Source organism: Vulpes lagopus, chromosome 5 (genome assembly GCF_018345385.1).
Source record: "Vulpes lagopus strain Blue_001 chromosome 5, ASM1834538v1, whole genome shotgun sequence".
Classification (NCBI taxonomy): domain Eukaryota; kingdom Metazoa; phylum Chordata; class Mammalia; order Carnivora; family Canidae; genus Vulpes; species Vulpes lagopus.
In genome coordinates, this window is record NC_054828.1 from 68,394,603 (window position 1) to 68,418,662 (window position 24,060).

The 24,060-nt window shown below is 42.8% G+C and overlaps 1 protein-coding gene across 6 annotated transcripts in view; it reads left to right on the top strand.

Annotated features, from left to right (window-relative positions):
• Nucleotides 1–91: 91 nt before the first annotated feature.
• The window catches only part of NEMP1 (nuclear envelope integral membrane protein 1), a 28,468-nt gene continuing 4,499 nt past the window's right edge, over nucleotides 92–24,060 (top strand). Inside the window, exons 1-9 of one of the 6 annotated variants that reach the window (XM_041754405.1) lie at nucleotides 92–216; nucleotides 1,065–1,337; nucleotides 15,581–15,702; nucleotides 17,343–17,562; nucleotides 19,288–19,360; nucleotides 20,578–20,671; nucleotides 21,139–21,253; nucleotides 22,176–22,401; nucleotides 23,190–23,363. In XM_041754405.1, coding sequence (XP_041610339.1) covers nucleotides 15,601–15,702; nucleotides 17,343–17,562; nucleotides 19,288–19,360; nucleotides 20,578–20,671; nucleotides 21,139–21,253; nucleotides 22,176–22,401; nucleotides 23,190–23,363 — 1,004 coding nt within the window. In that variant the 5' untranslated portion in view covers nucleotides 92–216; nucleotides 1,065–1,337; nucleotides 15,581–15,600. Of the gene's footprint in view, nucleotides 217–1,064; nucleotides 1,338–7,698; nucleotides 9,274–10,718; nucleotides 12,447–13,449; nucleotides 13,602–15,235; nucleotides 15,345–15,580; nucleotides 15,703–17,342; nucleotides 17,563–19,287; nucleotides 19,361–20,577; nucleotides 20,672–21,138; nucleotides 21,254–22,175; nucleotides 22,402–23,189; nucleotides 23,364–24,060 lie in introns of those variants that run through there. The other 5 variants (XM_041754404.1, XM_041754403.1, XM_041754406.1 and 2 more) reach the window with 5 other exon arrangements.

A 24,060-nucleotide genomic window follows, 5' to 3' on the forward strand; every position in this document is an offset into this window, starting at 1 on the left:
CCGCAGCCCCCGCAGGCCCCCTCCTAGCCCCATCTGGTTCCCATTACGCTCCCGCCCACGGCCCGGAGGTCGGGGTGGGGGCGGGGGCGGGGGCCGGCGGGGGCTCCCAGGGCCCGGTCCAGCCGCTCCAGGCCGGGCTGGGGGCGCGAGCGGCCTGGCTGGCTGCGGGAGCCCCCCCCGTCCGAAGCCGCAGCCCCGCCCCGCCATTCCGCGCTTGTGAGTGGCCCGGGCTGGCAGGGCGGGGCGGGGGCGGCGCGGGCGGGGGCCGCTTCTGCATTCCGGCTCGGCGAGGGGACCTTTCGGCCTGGGGGGGTGCGCCGCCGGGTGGGATTTCGGTAGCGGCGCTGCTCGGCTCCTTCCCCCTGAGCCCCAGACGCCGCGAGGGGGAGACGGCAACGGGCGGGATCTGCCCCGCGCACAGCGGCTGCTCCGGGGCGCCCCCGACCCCCGGGGCGCCGTGCCCCTCCCCCACCCTCTGGTTATTTTGGAGCTCGGGCTGCCAGCCGCTGGCCCCGGGTTTCCACGTGCCTCCTCCCTCCGCCTGCCCACGCGCCCCGTGACGCACATCCTCCGCCCACGCAGCCTCTGTTCCAGGCGCCCCCCTCCCTCCCACCCGGGCCCCTTTGGGGCGGCGCCGAGCCCCCGGTCCGGGGAAGAGGGCGGAGGGGGGAGCGAAGCCCGCGACGGGTCACCGCCTGGGCGCCGGGCGCTTGGGTCCCAGGCCGGGGAGGAGGACGGGGGAGGAGCCGAGCCCGGGGCCGAGCGCTCGGCCCTCGGCCGGGGCGGGCACGCGTCCAGCGGGGGAGGAAGGGAGGCCAGCGCCGAGGCCTGGGCTCGCCCGGTCCCCTAGGGGACTCAAGGGGTCTCCCTGGCTGCGAGAGTGAAACTCCCGGGTGTTTTTAGGGTTGTCGTGAGGTTCAAGTGACAGGATGTATACGAAAACTCTGTGAAGTGCCAAGCAAATTTAAGACGTTCTTGCTAGTTTGTGCCTCTGTATCCCGAGATAATGTATTTATATGTTTCTTTACATCGACTTGTGTATCTGTGTTTCTGTCTCTCTCTAGGTTTGTATCTGAGCCCCTATGTGTGGATTTAAAAATATATACGTTTAAAAAATCATTGACTTGTGAAGCCCCGCAAGAGGCCCAGAGCGCCCCCGCAGCCGGAGCTGCTGAGATGTCTGTTCTTCGCTTGCCTCCCACTCCTACCACCCCCAACTCCCCTCCTACTCCCTTCCGCTGAGAACTAGGAATTTCCAGCCTTTTGCACATGGAGAGAGACAGAGACAAAGAGACTGAGACTATGAGAAGCTATAGAAAAACAAAGATAAAAGATAGGTGCGTGTGTGGGGGGGGGATGATAAAAAAGGGATAGCACAAATACAAACATCTTGCTTCTTCTCTTTTCTCCGTGAGCCCCATTCTCCCCAGTGTGGGTCCGGGACCACTTCCCTACCTGACTCACCTGCTTCCCCCCTCCTCCATCTGACTGTTCCCAGAGCACAGCAACAGATCCCATTTATTTTATTTTATTTTATTTTTTGCAACAGATCCCATTTAATCCAGGATTAAGTCATTGTCTACCCTGGTCTCTTCCAGGAAGGGAAACCGTATCCCCAGTCCCAGTATTCCAAGAACAAGGGAAAAGATTGTGAAGAAGTGGGTGGAAGAGGAGTGAGGAAATTGCTAACCAGAAGGATTGTCATTCCTGGGCACGTGTAGATTCTCATCTAGCAGACTGCACAGCTCACATTCCCCTCCCCTATGTCTTTACCAGGCCAAATCCAGTTCACTCAGCAAGGTCTGGCTCACATGTCACCTTCCTGCACCCCCTGTAGGCACGTTTCTTCCTTCCCTCGGCGGCTTTGTGGCTCTTTGTACGCCTTTCAGTTACAGTTGCTTGTCTTCCTCAACCCAGGACTTCTCCAGGGTAGGTGGGCTATCTGGTGGGCCCTCTGAAATGAATGAATGATGATGCTATTTCCTGGTCTGAGCAGTCTTGAAAAAGGCTGAATTGACACATTTTACTCCAAAAGGGGCTGAACCTGGGCAACACTGAAGTGGAGAGGTCTCCTTTCTTAAAGTTTCCAGTGAGTCTCACGAGTCTGGCTTTTTGGTCTTCAAGAATATCCACTGCTGTGGGGCACATGGCTGGCCCAGGCTGTAGAGCATGCAACTCTCGATCTTGGGGTGGTGAGCTCCGGGACCACGTTGGGCGTAGAGTTTCCTTAGATAAAAAAAATGAAACTAGAATCTCCAGTGTTTTGGTAAATTAATTCATACCCGATGGGAAAGGTAGAAGACTAAAATCCTTGCTAGTTATAGAAAAATATGAATACAGCATAACGATACTCATTGTTTTCTTTGTAACATGTTGCAGTGTAAGGAGTGTTGTCTTGCAGTTTAGTCACTTTACAAATAACCCTGACCTCTGCCTTTAAGGAGGAGGTAGGGAGATAGTACAACAATAGGGGTACAAAATGATGACAGAAGAAGAGGGGGCAAGTGATGTCTCTCCTGCCTGGGGTTGTAGGAAACCGGTTTAGACAGGCATCCAAAGGGCAGATGGTGTAGCCTAGGATATTGATGTATATAGATTTCTAGGAGAAAGGGTCAGAGCCAAATGTAAACTTGCATGAAGATATGAAACAATATGTTTCAGAAACTAGAAATTGTTCCTTATTGCTGGATAGGCTATGGTGGTGGTTAAAATCCAATCCAGGGAGGGGCACCTGCTTGGCTCTGTCAGTTAAAGGATCCTACTCTTGGTTTCAGCTCAGGTCATGATCTCAGGGTTGTGAGACGGACCTCCGTGTCAGGCTCCGTGCTCAGTGTGGAGTCTGCTTGTCCCTCTCCCTCTGTTCCTACACTACCACCAGCCCCGCCCCGTGCTCCTATGCTAGCACTCACACCTGCTGTCTCCCAAATAAATAAATAAATAAATAAATAAATAAATAAATAAATAAATAGGGTGGCCCCGGGTGGCTCAGTGGTTTAGTGCTGCCTTCCACCCAGGGCGTGATCCTGGAGACCCAGGATCGAGTCCCATGTCGGGCTGCCTGCATGGAGCCTGCTTCTCCCTCTGCCTGTGTCTCTGCCTCTCTCTCTCTCTCTCTCTCTCTCATGAATAAATAAATAAAAATCTAAATAAATAGTAAAAAAATTTCCCAAGGAGGTGTGCAAGTCCATTTTATTTTATTTCTTTTTTCAAGTCCATTTAATTAAGTGTATTATAACCTAGTGCTTTTCAAACTGTGGTAAAAGATCAATTTTAAAAATTCCAATCTATTGTCCCCTATTTTTATAAAATACACTAAATATTAATTATTAGAAAAGTAAAATAAAATCCACATTTTTATTAGATTCAATAAAGATTCTCTGGGGATGCCTGGTGGCTTAGCGGTTGAGTGTCTGCCTTCCGCTCAGGTGCATGATCCTAGGATCCCAGATCAAGTCCCACATCCAGCTCCTTGCATGAGCCCTGCTTCTCTCTCTGCCTGTGTCTCTGCCTCTCTCTCTCTCTCTCTCTCTCTCATGAATAAATAAATAAAATCTTTAAAAAAATAGACTCAAAGATTCTCTGTCAAACTGCTAGAAAAGTTTCTAAATGCTCACATTTACCTTCTGAAATGCCTTTTTAAAAAAGATTTTATGTATTTATTCATGAGAGACACACACAAAGAGAGGCAGAGACATAGGCAGAGAAAGAACAGGCTCCATGCAGGGAGCCCAATGTGGGACTGGATCCTAGGACTCCAGGATCATGCCCTGGGCCAAAGGCAGGTGCTCAGCCACTGAGCCCCCCAGGCTTCCTTCTGAAATGCTTTTGTTGCAGTTTTGTAACAAGCTTTGAATAGCACAATTGTAGTTGGTTTCTTTACATCTGTGTTTTCTTTTTCTTTTTTTTTAATTTATGATAGTCATACAGAGAGAGAGAGAGAGAGGCAGAGACATAGGCAGAGGGAGAAGCAGGCTCCATGCACCGGGAGCCTGACGTGGGATTCGATCCCGGGTCTCCAGGATTGCGCCCTGAGCCAAAGGCAGGTGCCAAACCGCTTCGCCACCCAGGGATCCCTACATCTGTGTTTTCGATCACACTAGGGACTCTGGGCTTCATCACCAGGGATACGAGGGAATCATAAAGACTGTAATGGCAGTGACACAGGCAGATCTGCATTTTGGGGTAGTGTGGATGAAGAGTTCTTTTTTTAAAAAAATTTTATTTATTTATTCATGAGAGACACAGAGAGAGGCAGAGACATAGGCAGAGGGAGAAGCAGGCTCCATGCAGAGAGCCTGATGTGGGACTTGATCCCAGGACCCCGGGATCACTCCTTGAGCCAAAGTCAGATGCTCAACCACTGAGCCACTCAGGTGCCCCTGAAGAGTTCTATGGCTGCAAAAACAGCAGGAAAGCCAGCTTGGAGGAAACCAAAGTGGTCCAAGTGAGAAGTGGCAAGGTGCTAGACTAAATCACTGGCATGGGATGGAAAGGACCCATTCAGAAGAAAGGAGGTAAAATCAGTAGAATTTGATGATTAGCTATGGGGTTGAGATAGAGGAAAAGAAGAGGTTAGGGTAACTCTTGGGCTTCTAGCTTGGGTGACTGAATAGATGGAATGGAGTGTCTTTATCATATATTTATTATCTGGAATCCTTTTCCTAAACTAAAAAAATTGTGAAAACCAAAACTTTTTCTTAACTCATTTGACACCGAGCCTAATCTGACCTGAACTTATTCTATGGCAGACCTCCTAAACTTACATGAAGTTATTTATTTATTTTAAGATTTTAATTAATTTATTTATTTATTCATGAGAGACAGAGAGAGAGAGGCAGAGACATAGGCAGAGGGAGAAGCAGGCTCCATGCAGGGAGCCCGATGTGGGACTCGATCCCAGGACCCCGGGATCATGCCCTGAGCCAAAGGCAGACGTTTAACCACTGAGCCACCCAGGTGCCCATACATGAAGTTATTTATAGTTTCATTTATCCTACTTTCATTTATCCCAGTATGAATATTTAGGTCTCAATGCAGAAAAATTAATTTGTTTAATTATAGAGTGCTGTCCCAGGCCCCATTGTGATTGTTGCTGTATACGTTGTATATGCAACATAGTACCTTTCTAAAATCCAAAAATATTCTAAAACACATTAATTATCCAGATTTCCCACCCCATTTTCACAATGGTCTTGGCCTGAGTTTTTGGCTATTTGCGTACATCAGATCCACCTGCAGATAATGAATATTCATTGCATTGTGTGCTGGAGACTCTGAGGATAATTCTATTTTTTTAAAGTTTTTTTTAAAAATTTATTTATTTATTTAACAGAGAAAGCACAAGCAAGGGAAGCGGGAGAAGCAGGCTCAGTGGCTTCCCACTGAGCCAGGAGCCAGACACTGGCTCAATCCCAGGACCCTGGGATCATGACCTGAGCTGAAGGCAGACACTTAACCAGCTGAGCCACCCAGGTGCCCCTTAGGATTTTAAGTAATCTCTATGCCCAATGTGGGGCTCGAGTTTACAACCCCAAGATCAAGAGTCATATGCTCTACTGACTGGGCCAGCCTGGCACTTCCCGAAGATGATTCTTGAAGTGTTTTGAGCAGTGTCCTCGTGATAAAAATCAGGCTAAAAGCTTCTTGCGTAATTCCCTTAAGTGACAGAAGTTATTTGGGTGGTAAGGTGTAATATGTTTATGGACAATGCAGTCTCGTTCCTATATACCTCCTTTTTATGTGTTAAAAGTCAGTGATAGTGATCTTCTGGAATTATTTCCCAAATCTGGAATTAGTTCTTCTGTTCCCTGGCCTTTATTCAAAACCAAAGAGTGAGCTCTGAATGGTGACAATTTGGGACCTGGTAAAAATGAATGAGTGTGTGTGCATGTGCACATGTGTGTCTACAAGTTTATTTTTTTAAACTTTTGGATTTACAGAAAAATTGAGAAGATAATACAAAGAGTTCTCCTAACTTCATATCCAGTTTCTATTATTCTTCCCTGATATCAGTATGGTATGGTGCATTTGCCACAATTAATGGACCAGTAATCATACATTATTATTAGTGAAAAGTCTACAGTTTATTCAGATTTTCTGTGTTTTACCTATTTTTTTTTTTCTATTCCAGGATCCCATCCATGATAGCATATTCAGTTAGTTCTTGTGTTGCCTTAGCCTCTTCTTGGCTCTTAGAGGTTCTCAATCTTTCCTTGTTTTTGATTACTGTGATAGTTTTGAGGAGTACCAGTCAGGTATTTTATGGTTTGGACCTCTATTGGAATTTATTTAATGTTTTTCTCATAATTAGTTTAGGTTTATGGTGTGTGGGGTGTCATTGCATGACATCAAGTGTACATAGTATCTTTTTTTTTTTTTAATTCATTCATGAAAGATGCAGAGAGAGAGAGAGGGAGAGGCAGAGACACAGGCAGAGGGAGAAGCAGGCTCCACTCAGGGAGCCTGAAGTGGGACTTGATCCTGGGACTCCAGGACCATGCCCTGGGCCAAAGGCAGGAGCCAAACCGCTGAGCCACCCAGGGATCCCCTGTACATAGTATCAATGTGATTCTTACTCTTGATATTATCCTCCTCAGGTCAGCCAAAGGAATGTGTGTGAGAGATACAGGGTAACTACTGCAGCAGGGGTAGCCCAGATTTTTCTGTATAAGGATGAAATTTCTTCTGCCTATGGCTTAGATCCATTTTGACTCTTTAAAAATACCTTCTTTTGAGAGCTTGAACTTTTCTGAGCAGTAACCCGCCTTTCCTGAATTTCCTTGCTAGGCTCTACTATTTCTAGTGCTCCTATCTACCACTATCAGATCCTCTTAAAAAAAAAAAAAAGATGCTTCAATTTCTACTAACATTAACTGAACATCTGTTTATGACCAGGCACCTTTCTAGACCCTCACTGTTTAAAATCATTTAATGGGAAACAGCCCAATGCATAGAAAGTACTCAGGCTTTTGAGTAAGCCTTGGGTTGAAACCACAGCCCATCCCAACTGTGCAATTTTGGGCAGGCTCTTTGTCTTAATCTTGGCTTCTTAAATGGAGATATTTGTCTCCCAAGATGCTATAAGGAATTAAAAAACTTTCTCCTAATCCTCACATTCATTTTACTTCCAACTCTGCTATCCTCACGGGCACCTGACTGGCTCCGTCTGAAGATCAGGGACTCTTGATCTCAAGGTTAAGTTTGAGCCCTAGTTGAGGGTATAGATTCCTAAGTAAATAAACAAAAAATTTACCCTCCAAAGCCCTATGCTTACATTTTAATTTTATTTTTAAAAGTTTATTGATTTATTTTAGTAAAGTCTACATGTGGGGCTCATACTCACGACCCCGAGATCAAGGTTCTCATGTTCTAGGGACGGAACCAGCCAGGACCGCCCTAGGCCTATACATATAGATTTTTTTCTATAGGCCTGTATTTTTAAATGCTAATGCTTATTTCCATAAAACGGACACAATTTTTTGTGTACAACTTGTTTTAAACCATGTAGGACTTTGGAGAACACATCGTCTTAAAAAAAAATTGTCCTGTCAGGATCCTACTTATAAAGCGGTCTCAAGGCTTAGTTTCCCATAACAGAACGATCGTGGTAAACAGGAAAGAAAACAGAAGGAACTTGAGACAGTTTTGATGGAGATAATCAAATTTGGTCAAGGAGGCCTCGCCCATTCTGCTTTTCTATTGGCTGAGCCTACCGTCAGTCACACCAGTTGTAAATAAACGGGAGGCGGAAGCATGTTGTTAAGGGGTGGGATCTTCCTGTCGCCATTGCTAAGGTGAGGGCTCTTTCTCTAATAGGCTGAAAGCTCCTGTTCCCGCCCTCTCGCCGCAGTTGCTAGGAGGCGGGGTTTGGAGTTCGTCGAGGCCCAGGGCTCGCGGCTCCGCCCATGTGATTGGTCGGCGCGGGGCAGGTCTTGCAGCGGATAGGCTGCTGGCCCTGCCTGTTCCGGTTAGTTGCTGGGGAGAGGCACGTGAGGAGGAGGCGGCTTGAGGCGACCACGGCGGGAGGAATGAAAGTGGCGGTGCCGCCGGCAGTTGGTGCCGGGCCCTGGGGCTGGGGGGCCGGGGGCCGTGGGGGCGGCGGGGCAGTGCGGCTGCTCCTGCTTCTCTCCGGCTGCTTGGCCTGCAGCGCAGGTACCGCCGGCAGCGGCTGCCGAGGGGGCGGGGCGGGGGCGTGGGGCTGTCCTGGGGCGCCGGGCCCGGGCGGCCTGCGGGGTCCCCGGAGCGGGGAGGAGCCTGGAAGCTCGCGGGAGACCGAGAGAGGCCCGGCTCGGGAGAGGACGTGCGGGGCCGCGCGGCTTCCGGCGCAGTGACGGACCCCGCGCCCTCGCCGCCGGCCGCGCGGCTCGGGGCCGGACCGGGGCCGGGTGTGGCTGGGAGGGAGTGGGCGCTGTCCTTGTGAGTGAGGTCCCGGCCCTTTAGAAACAACGTGTCGCCGTCCGGTTCGCGTTTCCGGAAAAAAAAAAAAGAAACCGCACCACCAGCTAAACCCATCATTCAGCGTCAGATAGTTTTCTTTTGGGGAATTTACTCGTTTCTCGCGGCGACTCGCTGCCGTCTACCGCTTGCTGGGCGATTGGCTTTGGACGGAAAGGAAGCCGTTCACCGCGGACGCTCTAACTCCTAACACCTAGAATGTTGCTAGAAAACCTTCAACCCTCTTATCAATCAAATGCACAACAGAAAAACTGTTGAGGCCTCCCGGTTCGGCCGGAGGGAGCTGGAAGATGGGGTTAAGGATACCCTATCTCGTAAAGGCCGATGCGCTCACCTTTGCTGCCTCTCGGGCTGTCACTTGCGATTATGTCTAGCTGCAGCTTTGAGATTGCCTCGGACCCGTAGATCTAGTTCCAAAGTGTAACGTCCTCCGAAATGTTTTTTTTTTTTGGGGGGGGGGGGGCAGGTAGGTATCCAGGAAGGTGCTTTTGCAGCGGAGGGGCCCAGAGTGACGTTGACGGGCTACTTAGGATCTGATTGAACTTGGGCCGGGTGGTTAACCTGTAAAATGGGGCTGTGTGGATTGTGGGGGAGAAAGAATGTATGTGAAAAGGTCCCTACCTAGTTGGAGCTGGATTAGCAGACACTTAAGTTTCCTTAAGGAGGACAGTGGCGTCTTAATTTGGAGAAGGGTAAATTTGGCATGATATTCCGTGTGACCTGGTAGCAAGTGGGTGGCAGCTACAGAGACATCATCCAGTAGAGAAGAACTTTCTAAAAGCCAAAGGTACCTAACGATAAAACGCAGTACTTCAAAAGGTAGGTGGCTTTTTCTCACTGGAAGTTTTTTATTGTAAAAAAAAATAACGTGAGCTTATTTTAGGCTATTTGGCAAGCACAATTAAGTATAAAGAAGTAAGGAAAACCCTCGCTGTTTATTCCATTCAGGGGCAATCTATTTTAGCACACTTTCTCCTGGTCTTTTTCCGTGTATTTCTAATAACAAAAAAATGAGGAGGGTGTCTGGCAGGCTCAGTTGGCAAAGCATGTAATTCTTGAGCTCACCATTGTGAGTTTGAGCCCCTTGTAGGGTGTAGAGATTAGTTAATAATAAAAAGAAATTAAGATTTTATTTATTTATTCGTGAGAGACACAGAAAGACAGGTAGAGACATAGGCAGAGGGAGAAGTAAGGAGCCCGCCGCAGGATTTGATCCCACACCCGGGATCGTGCCCTCAGTGGAAGGCAGATGCTCAACCACTGAGCCACCCAGGCATCCCTTAAAAATAAAATCTTAAAAAACCTTTTTAAAAAAATTGGTAATACATTCATATGCCTGTCAGTACTCCTGTTTTCTTCCTTGGAGGCCACCAGTTATTACCGAAATCATTTTCTCATTTGATTTTGTAGCATAAGCATTTTCCTGTATCATTTAAAATGCTTTATAAATGTTGCTTTATTCTATTCTTTGGACAGGCCATTTATTTAATGTTTCAGAGGTAAACATTTGGTTAGATATTTGCGGTGTTTCTACCATTGGTTGGATATTTGTGGTGGTTCTAGTTTTTCATTGTTGTAGGTAACACTTTGTGAACTTTTTGCATGTGAATTTCTTTTTACTGAATTTGGATTATATTTTTAGAATAGATTCTCAGAAATAGATTTCTTAGATCACAAGCTAAAACATTTTTAAGACCCTTGAGGGATGTCTGGGTGGCTTGGTAGTTGAGCATCTGCCTTTGGCTCAAGTCATGGTCTTGGGGTCCTGGGATGAGTCCCATGTCGGGCTCCCTGCATGGAGCCTGCTCCTCCCTCTGCCTGTGTCTCTGCCTCTCTCTCCCTCTCTCTCTCTGTGTCTCTCATGAATAAATAAATAAAATCTTAAAAACAAAAAAACCACCCAGTGCTCATTTTATCACATGCTCTCCTCAATATGCCTGTCTCCCAGTTACCCTATTCCCTCCCACCCACCTCCCCTTCTGCAACTCCTGTTTCCCAGAGTTAAGAGTCTCTCTTGGTATGTCTCCTCTCTAATTCTTCCCCCTTCCATTTCTCCCCCTTCCTTTATGGTCCTTTTCACTATTTTTTATATTCCACATGAGTGAAACCATATTACTTTTTAATTTTTTTAAATTTTTATTATTTTTTTAAGATTTTATTTTATTATTATTTTTTTAAGATTTATTTATTCATTTATGATAGAGAGGCAGAGACACAGGAGGAGGGAGAAGCAGGCTTCATGATCCCGGAACCCCAGGATCGCGCCCTGGGCCAAAGGCAGGCGCTAAACCGCCGAGCCACCCAGGGATCCCCTAAAGATTTTATTTATTTGAGAGAGAGAGCACAAATGGGGAAGGAGGAGAAGGGGAGAGAGAATCCAAGACAGACGCCACACTGAGTGCCAGCCCTAAGCAGGGCTTGATCTCACTATAGTGTACAACCTGAGTCAAAACCGAGAGTCCTGAACTGAAACCAAGAGTCAGTCACTCAACAGGCTGAGCCACCCAGACACCCTCCCTTTTACCTTTTTAAATAGATTTATGTTTTTATGGAGTCACTTAATTTTATTCTTCAGAGTTATTTCCATTACTTTTATGGCTTAGAGAGCCCTCCGAAATTGAATTTATATCATTTTCTATGGTACTCTTTACTTATTTTTATTTTACTTTTTAATCTATAATTAATGTTAGCATTTGGTGTAAGGCGAGAATCTAGATAGTTTTATTTTCCAAATAACCAGTCAGTTGTTCCAGCATCCCATTGAATGATGCTTTACTAAGTGCACTGTTTAAGATGCCAGTTTTTAAGAAGGCTTTAACGTATGAGCTGTGTTACCTCTTGAAAGACAGGAACAGAAGCTATTTAAGAGGTTGTTTTCATGACTTCTTAGAGTCTATTCCAGTCCTCACATATTATGAATAGTTTTCATTGATTCTACCTGTAGATGTTAGGTGATCAGTGCTGTTGACTAGTTTGTAATGACTTGTAAGCAAGTATGAAGTTATTAGCCTTTGAACAGCTGCTTTATGGGTAAATGGGATAAGCAAGTAATGATTCACTACATTCCATGAAGGCATTTTCCAAAATCTTTGGGCTCAGAAGGCATTTTCTTGAGTGTTGAAGTCATTCTGCTTTTTTGATATGCTAGCTAACTCACTTTGGGGAGAGGGAAAAGGGTGGTGTATGTCCTTTTGCTACAGGAAGCACAAAATTTTAAATGAGCATTTTGACAACTTATGTATGTTTAAGGTCATTTGGTTTAGTTCTGTGTTGCTAACAATTTAAGTGACAACTGGAGTGGTGATTGTTTAATTATCCCTTTTGTCTGAATCGGTGTGTTTTACCTCAGTGAATTTCCAAAGATGTGGCTGGCCAAGGTGCTGATTTCCATACGAGGTTGCTGTTAAGGACATTGATTTATTTATTTACTTACTCAAAATTCTTTCCCTAGAATGTTATGTTACTTGGGAAAACAAAGAACTAGATTTTAAAAGATGTTGCTTATTATAAAACCATTTTATTTCTTTAGGAATATGGCATCAGAAATTTTAAAATTAGTTTCAAGATACTGATGTCTTTTCTTGGCATTAGGTTTAAGTGCCCTCTGCTATTGACATTATTTGTATCTTACTATGTTCTTGAAAATAATAGCGAGCTTTAAAAAGTATAGTGTTCGGGGATCTCTGGGTGGCTCAGCGGCTTAGTGCCTGCCTTTGGCCCAGGGTGTGATCCTGGAATCCTGGGATCAAGTCCCGCATCAAGCTCCCTGCATGGAGCCTGCTTCTCCCTCTGCCTGTGTCTCTGCAACCCCCCCCTCTGTCTGTGTCTCTCATGAACAAATAAATAAATCTTGAAAAATAAAAGTATAGTGTTCTGTTACTTGGTGTTATGAGAGAGAAGGGGCTAACAAGTGTGATTCTTTTTGTTTTTTATTGTACAGGTGTATTTACTTTGGGCTTTGTACATAGACTGGATATTCTTTTAAGGAAGTGGTAGGTTCTTGTACAGCATTTAAAAAAATATTTCCCAATGTTTTTGCATACCCCAGTGAATTTGTCAATGCAGTAGTCAACTCAATAACCTTACTCTTATACTCTCCAGAAGAAAATAAACTTTTAAAAAAAATTTATTTATTTAAGTGATCTCTATACCCAACATGGGACTCAAACTCAGAACCCCGAGATCAAGATTCACATGCTTTTCTGACTGAGCCAGCCAGGCATTCCAAGAAAATAAACTCTTGAACCATATCTGTGAGTGGTTATTCTTTCAGTACATTAAAAAATATTTTTTAAATTTATTCATGAGAGACATAGAGAGTTGGAGACATAGGCAGAGGGAGAAGCAGGCTCCCTTCAGGGAGCCTAATGCAGGACTCATCCATCCCAGGACCCCAGGATCACAACCCAAGCCAAAGGCAGACACTCAACTACTGAGCCACCCAGGCGGCCCTTTCAGTACACTTGTGGGCTTGCTAGTGAGACAGATGTCAACAGGATTTTGAAAAGGTTTCATTTTATAAAAGATAAGTTAGGAGGAAATCCTAATTACTGCGGGAGTAAACCCTAGTGAGAAGCTGATAGATGGGGGTTCAGGGCATGCTCCCTCAAAATATAGCATCTTGGCATATTGAATATTTGAAGCTGTGGGAGTTTAAGAAAACCGATGCAAGAAGTGTCTTTGACCTCCCTACCTCACCCTTCTCTGAAACCAGCCATAAAATCCTGCGAGGTGCCTTCCCTACCTATACTGAGGAAATGCAGACAATGGGACAGCAAGAGGAATCCAAGCAAATAGGCCTTACTCAGTTTCCCCCAGTTTACTACTATGACCACATACTCTTTACCCTCTCATATTCCTCCACAAGTGTCCACTCTTTTTTTTTTATAAATATTTTATTTATTTATTTATTTATTTATTTATTTATTTATTTATTTATTTATGATAGTCACACGGAGAGAGAGAGAGGGAGAGAGAGGCAGACACACAGGCAGAGGGAGAAGCAGGCTCCATGCACCGGGAACGCGACGTGGGATTCGATCCCGGGTCTCCAGGATCGCGCCCTGGGCCAAAGGCAGGCGCTAAACTGCTGCGCCACCCAGGGATCCCCAAGTGTCCACTCTTCATCGCACATAGCATAATAGGATGTAGGTTTGTTTCTTTGGGTCTGCATTTCCTTATGAAGGTTTTCATGTCACGTAAAACTTACTGAGTAAATATGTATGCTTTTCCATTGTTAATCTGTCTTTGTCAGTTTAAATTTTTGGGCCAGCCAGGGGCCCTAAGAGGATCAAAGAAAATTTTTCTTCCCCTACAATATCAAGACTGAATTTCTTATTTTTTTAGATTTTATTTATTTATTTGAGAGAGAGTGCACATTCATTCATGAGGTGGAGGGAGGAGCAGAGGGAGAGGGAGAAACAGACTCACCACTGATCCATACCGATGTTTTCTAAGAGTTTTATAATTTTTGCTCTTAGGTTTAGGACAGAAATTAACTTTAAGATCTTAGCTTCACTCAAAAACCATTTTGGGGGGCACCTGGGTGGCTCACTGGTTGAGCTTCTAATCTTTATTATTATTATTAAAAGATTTATTTATTTATTTATTTATTTATTTATTTATTTATTTATTTATTTATTTATTTTAGAGAGGCAGAGACACAGGCAGAGGGAGAAGCAGGCTCCATGCCAGGAGCCCGACGTGGGACTCGATCCCGGGACTCCAGGATCGCGCCCTGGGCCAAAGGCAGGTGCTAAACCACTGAGCCACCCAGGGATCCTCTACCGGTTGAGCTTCTGCCTTTGGCTGGGGTCAGGATCCCAGAGACCTGGGGTGGAGTCCCACATCGGGCTCCCCACAGGGAGCCTGCTTCTCCCTTTGCCTATGTTTCTGTCTTTCTCTCTGTGTCTCATATGAATAAATGGATAAAATCTTAAAAAACAAAAACAAAAACGAAAACCAAAAAAAACCCCAAAACATTTTGGACTGGCAAGTATCATTGCCTTTTTTGTGTGTGTAACTTTGGTTTTTTAAGGTTTGGCTGAAGTTTTTGTAATGTTTTTGGGCTGTTCTTTAGTTTATTTAAATCTACGTATCTTTGTATCTAAACCAGAGTAATAACAATATTTCCACTTAGTAACACTTCATAGATTGGTAAGTACAATGTAGAACTCTAGAAAAAAAGTTATTTGTGGTAAAGAAGGTAGCTTGTACAAACTTGAGTGGGAAGGTACAAGAGGGTGGTCACTTTTAAGCCTTGAATTGGCTGGGATTGAATACAAACTTCTGAATGGAGAATCTTCTGTCTTGATAAAATCAAAGGAAGTGCATATAGTAATTGCTCTTAAAACAGCTGGAAAAAGGCAACTTTGTGATCTTTTAGTATCTTCTCAAAGTATTGTATATACAAAAACATTGCCACATCTCTTCATCCAACTCAGGAAAAGGATAGAGGAAATAAGTGGAGTTACTTTAGCTATGCCTTTATTAAGGAAGCAGGACCTGCGTGTGAATTTCAGTGAAGCTATTCACTAGCTGTGTGACTTTGGGCAAATTCTTAATCCTTCTTAAGCATCAGTTTTTTAAAATTTGTGAAACAGGGATTAGGAGAGTGCCTGCCTCCTAGCTTGTTGGAGAGTTCAATGAAAAACAGCATACTGTCTTAATAAATACTTAATAGCAGCTTTTATTATTGCTTATTCTGGGTTAGTGACTATAATATTTAAATAATTAAATTTGACAGAAATAAGACTCTGCCTTATTTCTTCTCTCATTTCAGTTTTCTTGTTTATCAGTCATTGACATTTTAATCCCAACTTTAAGAAAGTGGTCAGTTTCAATGGTACTGTGATGGCATCGTATGGCAGCGGGTGGTAGCTACACTTGTGGTGAGCATAGCATAATGGATAGACTTTTAGAATCACTGTGTTGTACACCTGATACTATTGTAATATTATATGTAATATATATTACAATGTTATATTGTATATAGGATATTATATTGTAATATACCTCATTTGAAAAAGGAAAACCAAAAGAGTGGTCAGTTTCTTTTTATGAAATGAATTATAGTTATTAACTTGTTCTGTTATACTCAATTCTTATTTCTTTTCTTTGCATAAAGCTGGAACTGATGGTGTGGTCATGCTTCAGGAATCCCAACTTTATTATATGGATAACAGGCAACAATTCTGTTATAGAAATGTGCTTATCCCAAAGTGGTATGATGTGTGGACACGGATACAGGTAATAATTTGGAGGCCTCTGGCTGGGGCAGCTTCTGTGAATATCTTGTCTGTTTGTGATTAGGTAGTACCTTGACACATTTTCTTCCTTCACACACAATTGGAAAAGAAAAAAAGGTATTGTCAGCATCCTTGTTAGAGTTCAGATTATCTTGATTCATTAGTAAGCGTTTATACTTAGTGTTCCTCTCTGCCTCTCTTCCCTTAAGTAGCTTATAATTCTTGACCCTAAGGTAGGTAACCTTCCTTCCTCTTTTTCCCAAAGAAGCTTCCTTCTTGTCCTCTCTCTCCTACACACACACATACGCACGCGCAGTCATGCATGTGCACACTGCCCCCTTAAAGGCCTCTCTTATGCCTTGTCCTCTTTCTTCTTCTACATGCACACGCACACCCCGCCGCTCCCCCAAAGGCCTTTCTTATGCCTTCTTTGGCCTGGAAACTGTTGCATGCCTGTTGGGATGTAAACTCTTTTGCCTTGCTGTTCCTTTTCTATTTTGATTCTACATGAAATGTTTCATAAACCCTGTGCCTAAAGTTTCCCCCTGACTTTGGTTTCATTTATTTCATAACACTATTAAGCCACCTGGCAAGTGAGAATGTCTGGCTGTAATAATGATTGAACAAAATGAGTCCTTTTGGTAATGCTGCTGCATCTATAAGCATAGTTACTGATAAGAGCATTTGTGGTTCACATCAAAAACATAAGGGTGAGCTTGTGGTTTTCTTTTTTTTTAATTTTCTTTTTTTATTGTCTGATATAAAGATCATATTCCATCTGAGACACATTGTAACCAACATTTACCCATAATCAGTGATTGCTGACAAAGGATTGAACTTCTCAGCCTGTCATTATGGGAAACATTTTTCGTTTTCTGGGGCTGTTTCTGCCTGGCAATTTTCTTAATATTCTAGAGCCTTGTTTTGTATGATCTCCCACAAATAGCTACAGTGATAACTTCAGCTTGGAAGTCTTTTTTTTTCCCCCTGTGTTGTTCTGGCTTAATAGTAGATTCAGGGATGCCTGGGTGGTTCAGTGGTTGAGCGTCTGCCTTCGGCTCAGGGTGTAATCATGGAGTCCTGGGATCAAGTCCCACATCGGGCTCCCTGCATGGAGCCTGCTTCTCCTTCTGCCTGTGTCTCTGCCTCTCTCCCTGTGTCTCTCATGAATAAATAAATAAAATCTTTTTTTTAACTTTTTTTTTTTTAAAGATTGAATTATTTATTCATAGAAACACAGAGAGAGAATGAGAGGCAGAGACACAAGCAGAGGGAGAAGCAGGCTCCATGCAGAGAGCCTGACATGGGACTCGATTCAGGGTCTCCAGAATCACGCCCCGGGCTGCAGGCGGTGCTAAACCGCTGTGCCACCGGGGCTGCCCAATAAATAAAATCTTAAAAAAAAGTAGATTCAGATCATATTAACAACAAGACATTCTAACAGCTGCCTCTGTGTACCATGTGCAATGTTACTTGCCCAATTATGTTTAAGCCATTGCATCTCTGTATTTCTTATAAGCCTTGTGGAAAACTGACACTATTACTGATTTAGCTGTTTAGAGGTTTTTAAAAAATTGTATTTATGAAAATTTAAATCCCTGCTTCTTTCTCATCTTCATCCTGATTTTACTTCTGTTACAGATCCGGGTAAATAGTTCCAAACTGGTACGAGTCACCCAGGTGGAGAATGAAGAGAAACTGAAGGAGTTAGAGCAGTTTAGTATCTGGAACTTTTTTTCCTCCTTTTTAAAAGAGAAATTGAATGACACCTATGTTAACGTGGGTCTATACAGCACAAAAACCTGCCTCAAAGTTGAGATTATAGAGGAAGACACGATGTACAGTGTCATTGTGACCCGGAGTAAGTCTTACCTCTGTTTTTCTGGTAGATTCTACAGTGAAAAGGGACTGAGCTTTGGAGAGTGTAATTAGTGAGACAGAGAAGTTAGCCCAAGACAACTCCTTTTTGCTTCTAATTATAACCTGAGTACACCACTGCTTCAAACAGTTAAGAGAGTCTCTCTCCCACATAAAACCCTTTAGGCCTAGAAGAGAGACTTCACTGTAGGTCATTCTGAGTACCTCCTTATCTAGGTTTGTGAAGACTTGTGTTCCTAATACTTCCAGTGGCCCCTGAGCTGATAATGCCTACTGTTCTTCAGAGTAAGATGGATTTATTCCTGCCTTCTGGGCATTTCTAGAAAAGTTAGATGTCCAGAATGCATAGACCTACATTTGAAGACCTGAATGGTTGAATAATAGAAACTAAAGATGGGTAGAACTGAATATTTTATAAGTAAAAAGAGGATTTGTGAAATTGTAAGTAACTATGAAAATCACTGAAGTTTAAGGCTTATTCAGTGGAACTGGGAGTTTTCTTTTCCAAATATGTCTGAGAAAGTTTCACAGAGGACTGGAGTTGTTATCCTGTTGAATTTTCTGACTTTTGGTCCCTCCTTGGTTACCACCTAGGTTCTGGGATGTTGTGAATAGCAGAAACATTCCTGGGTTTTGCTACAAAATATATTGTGCCCTTCTAATTGTCCCATGGTTCCGTTCCACAGGTTTTTGTTATTGTATAAGTATTTGCCTTTTTTTTTATGCTCCTTTTACCTGTACTGATTCTTCTTGCTCCTCTTCTGTTTGTGGGCCTCCCCTAGACTCAGAGCTCTTGAATGTGAATGCTGTGGGAGTGTCTGGTATGTCACTGAGGGGCCTCTGCTTGGGTCCCCTGGTCCCTGGTGAGATGTGTTTGAGTGTAGGGTTTTCCAACACAATGTATAGCAGAAGGAAGTAGGTGGTGGTGTTGGGCAAGAAAAGCAGCCAGTTAGAGAACAACAGAGGGCCCAGACCCAAAGTTCTAGGCAAATCTGCTAAATCCGAACCTGTGAGTGACTTTCGGCAGGAAAGCCAGAGTGGTAGAGACCCCTTGTGGGCAATTGCATGAAGTACTGATGGCATTCCTGGCTCCATCCAAAGCAAAGCCTAGTTTCTTTTAGCCTTAGCATAGATAGCCAAAATAAAAATCAGATCTCCAGAAAAGTACAGGTTAGACAGAGACCTGTTTCTATTTTCTGTTTGGAAAGGTTCCCAGGCTTTGTGTGGAATTTACAATACTGTTTAGGTAGGTGGTTTGCATTTATAGTTTAATCCTTGAATAGTATGGGGGTTGGGGTACTGGCTGATTTACCCTGTTGCCTCAGTTGAAAATCTGCATATAACGTTTGACTCCTCAGAACTTAATTATTAATAGCCTGCTGTTGACTGGAAGACTTACTGATAGCATAGATGGTCAGTTAATACATATTGTTTGTTATACATATTAGATGCTGTATTCTTACTATAAAGTAAGCTAGGGAAAGGAAATGTTACTAGGAAAACCATGGGAAGAGAAAATTCATTACAGTGCTATGATGTATTTGTCAGAAAAAGTCTGTGTATAAGTGGACCCATGCAATTCAAACTCCTGTTGTTCAAGGATCAATTGTATTTTATTAGCTGACCAATAATGCCAGCGTTGTCTTTTGTTCTATAATGCCTTAAACTTTTGTTTTCCCTTTGAAACAGAAGTCTTTATTTATTTCAGGATTTGACCCCAAACTCTTCTTCATGTTCCTCCTTGGACTTATGCTATTTTTTTGTGGAGATTTGCTGAGCAGGTAGGTTCCAAGGCTGGAGTGCAGAATGATGAGACTTAGACCCGCCCTGCTTGGCTTTTATCATAAAGTGCTGCCCTTCCCTTTTCTATGAGTTTTAGGACTAGGCACATTGCCTCCTTGGAAAAAATTGTAAATACTTCAGTACATGTTATGATTTTTGCTTCTTTCTTCTATTAAACAAGATTGGCAAGAATGTCCCGTTGGATTGAGCCATCATGTGAGGGGATTTAGCCAATACATCACATCCCTTTCGAAATAACATATTAAGTCCTCATTTTTACAGGGGCATGTGTTGGTGAGTTTCATGCCATTCAGAGGTAAAGGAACAAACACTTATTCATTTCCTGTTTTTAGGAACCTAGCTAAGCTAGGTGAAACTGACATGTACAAATAAGAAAACATATAGATAACAAACATTGAACAAATGACAAAACATATAGATAACAAACATTGAACAAATGAGAATCGACATTAACTTTGTACACAAGTAAAAAAAAATATTTGTGGAATAGAGAAAGAAAGCTACACATTGGAGTTTGAAGTTGGGCTGGAGTGAGATTGGTTAAAGTTGTTCCTTATTTTGAGGATCCTGAGAGAAACTCACAGTGAGGGAGGAATGTCTGGCAGAAAGAGCCTGCATCTGCTTTATCTTTCTGGGTAATCAGTTCAGTTCCAGTTTCAGTGTCCACTCAGGCAGTATCCTTGCACCTTTCTTTCCCCCAGTGAAATGGGGAAATTCCTTAGAAGAAAGATTCTCATTAAAAACTGGGTTGGGGGCAGCCTGGGTGGCTCAGCGGTTTAGCGCTGCCTTTAGCCCAGGGCGCGATCCTAGAGACCTGGGATCGAATCCCACGTCGGGCTCCCTGCATGGAGCCTGCTTCTCCCTCTGCCTTTGTCTCTGCCTCTCTCTCTCTCTGCTCTCTGCTATGTATTCTCGTGAATAAATAAATAAAATATTTTTTAAAAATGTAAATTAAAAAAAAACTGGGTTGGAAGAGGTGCTGCAATGGGACTTTGAGACCAAGCAGAGGCTTATTGGTATATATTTGAGGGGCTGATACCAATCCGCATAAGCCAGCCGCAGTTACATTGTACCAGTCTTGTCTAATCTGCTCTACTCTTATACTTTTTTTCTGTCTTTTGGCTGGGATAGTTCTTGTTCGAACAGTGCCATGTATGAAGACCACATAGTCATGAAATAATGTTTCTTTCTGCAGAAGCCAAATCTTCTACTATTCTACTGGGGTGAGTGTGGGAATTGCGGCCTCTCTACTAATCATCATTTTCATACTGTCCAAGTTTATGCCCAAGGTAAGTTGCAGAGTCCTCATATGTAGTCAGGAGGATCTTAGAAAGTTGAGGGACTGTTTTCTCAGATAATCTTACAGCACTGAAAATTTGCACTGGTGACTGATAAGTCAGTGTCCTTTTTCATTGACTTTTTCTTTGATTCAGAAAGGTACTTTCCATGATGAAATTTGGAGCCTGATTATATACAAATTCCCCATTTATATTTAAAATCCTGTGCACAGTGGGGAATTAAGACTCCTTCCTGTTTGCTGATTACACAGCTAGGCTTTTAAGTAATTTAGCACCTCATTTTCCCAGTATTCTTTGCACACTATGCCATTTTAAATATAAAGGATGTCTTCTTAAGAGATGTGGTTTTTGTGCATTTTTAGTAGGTTGAATTTTTTAAAAATCATAGTTCCATTTTGCTGCTTTTATGTATGGAAAGCCTGTTGTAACTTTTTGTTTTCACTTCTACTCTGTCTTAGAAAAGTCCCATTTACGTCATCCTGGTGGGAGGCTGGTCCTTTTCTCTGTACCTCATTCAGCTAGTTTTAAAAAATTTACAAGAGATCTGGAGGTGTTACTGGCAGTATCTTTTAAGTAAGTATTGTTGGTTTTGCTTTCCTTTTTATATGTTTATAGGTTGTTTTAGTTCATTTGATCATGAAAAGATGTTGCCTGTTTACAGGAGTCCATGCCATTCTATTAATCTTTAAGAATAATAGTTCTTCACTTTATTTCTAACCCTGTGCAGTTGTCACATTAAATGAAAATCAGAAAAAAAATAAAAAATAAAAAAATAAATGAAAATCAGGCTGCCAGGGAAAAGACTTTAATTGGTTGGTATTTATAAGTACACCTCTCTACACAATAGGCATCTTTCTGAAAAGCTATAAATTGACTTATTAATATATATAATCATATTTTAAATACATTTGAAGACCTTAGGAGTAAAGGACTCTATAGTGAATCTTTCTGTAAAGTGAAGATCCTTTGGTTACACAGTTTGTGACCCTTAATCTACCTTTTGAGAGGTGCTTAATCTGGATTTCTGTATTATTAGGCTTTTTTTTTTTTTTTTTAAATTTTTTATTTATTTATGATAGTCACAGAGAGAGAGAGAGAGGCAGAGACACAGGCGGAGGGAGAAGCAGGCTCCATGCACCGGGAGCCTGATGTGGGATTCGATCCCGGGTCTCCAGGATCGCGCCCTGGGCCAAAGGCAGGCGCCAAACCGCTGCGCCACCCAGGGATCCCTTATTAGGCTTTTTAAAATAGACTCTTCTAGCATTGTTCAACATGTACCTTTAATTCTCCATTTGAACCAAATAAATTTGGGGACAATGGAAAGGGTAGAAACTTAGATTTGAGTAATGAAAAAAGTGTGAATAACTGGGTAAAGATCTTGTCCATTTTCCTGGTTCAATAGGTGCTATGTCGTGAATGCACTACTGCTCCCCACACAAATTATTTTTACCAGTTATAGATGAAAAAGAATGTTTTCTGATGACTCTTCTCATAGGCTATGTCCTCACGGTTGGATTCATGAGTTTTGCAATCTGTTACAAGTATGGGCCCTTGGAGAATGAACGCAGTATCAACCTGCTGACCTGGACCTTGCAGCTGATGGGCCTATTTTTCATGTATTCTGGTATCCAGATACCACATATTGCCCTTGCAATTATCATCATTGCACTGTGTACTAAGAACCTGGAATACCCTATTCAGTGGCTGTACATCACTTACAGGTGACTGAAATGCAATATAACTTTGTATTGGAACATGCCATGTGGGATGCAGTTGCCAGCAAAAGGGTATAGAGGCATTGACTTGGGAGCCTCTTTGTTCATGAAAATTGATTGCATTATGCTTCTGCTTTTGTTCTTTCCAAATCTTTATTTTCAGACTCTCTATAGGCATATTTATAATTTTAGTTTAGTAATTTTGTATTTAAAAAAGGATCCAGTAGAGTGTCATGTGTTCCTGTTACCACTAGGTGGTGCAGAGTATATCACTTTTATGCCACATGCCTCAGGGTCACCTGGTCTCAGATTATTTCATGTTGGTTCTCAGGTTGCTCTGGGAGTTCTAAGATGTAGTTCAAAGCATGATATCATCTTGCATAGTGAACATGGAATGGTCATAGATTCTGAAGTTGTCAGTGGTGGTTCTATTATACATAGTCAAGGTGATACCTTTAGTTTGGGGAATCCCAAGTTAATGGACCACAATCTTACACCATCATTTTCTTGTCATTTTCCCGCTTATTAGAAAATACATATTTTGTCTATCATTTATTGGAAATAAGTGAATTTATTCACGTTAGTGAATAATATTGATTACTCTGACTTGTCATTCCTAGTCTAGCGTGTCAGGAGTGTATTATAAGTAAAGATTTCTAAAGAAGAAAGGTGGGAATGAAGACTCTTAATGTCCAGGCTCTCTGCTGTATACTTGGCTCACTGAAGGGAGCTAGAGGGCAGGCTGGATAGAAATTACTGATTAATGATTTATGATGTTATTTTGGTGAGCACAGAAAGATGTGTAAGGCAACAGAAAAGACTGTGCCCCCTCGTCTCCTGACAGAAGAAGAATATCGGATACAAGGAGAGGTAGAGACCCGAAAGGCTTTAGAGGAGCTTCGAGAATATTGTAACAGTCCAGACTGCTCTGCTTGGAAGACTGTTTCTCGAATCCAGTCTCCAAAGAGGTAAAGTTTTGGCCAGCTATTCCAGGCACCTAGCAGGGTAATTGTGACCTTGCGTTTTAATAGGGATCATACTTGTAGATAAACATTTTGTATTGGTAGTTTGTTTTCCTGTTCATGTAGGGGTGGTTGAGAAAAAGATATATATATATATATATATATATATATATATATATATATATATATATATATGATCTATGTTAAATAGCCTGTTTTCTGCTTCCTCAAGGAACCATCTCCTCTGGATTTGATTGTAGTATTGAGAGGAGAAGACTCCAGTATCACATTAAGTTTTCTGTGTCTGAGTGGGTTTTTTGCAGGAGGCAGTGGTGTTCCCTTTTTATTTGGGAGCAACTGTACCAATGAGTTTCTGAAGCTTCAATTTGGAATCCTGATGGCCATATGTTTATAGGGCCATAAACATGAATAAGTGTGTAATGCCCCATAATCTTATCAGGATTACAGATGACTAAAAGAACCTTAGCACTTTCCTAACTAAAAGGATGGGCTAGTGCTTATTAAGCAGGATGGGGTTTCAGGGGATGTTGGCTTATGATCCCAGCTTTCCTTTTCTCCTTGTTTCTTGCTTTTAGTCTACTTACCTGCCAGAGTAAGGATAGACTGTAAAATTTGAGCTGTGAGTGTATCAGGGGTTTCAATTTGTTCTTATTTTGAAAGGAAACAAGAAAGGACAGAAGGC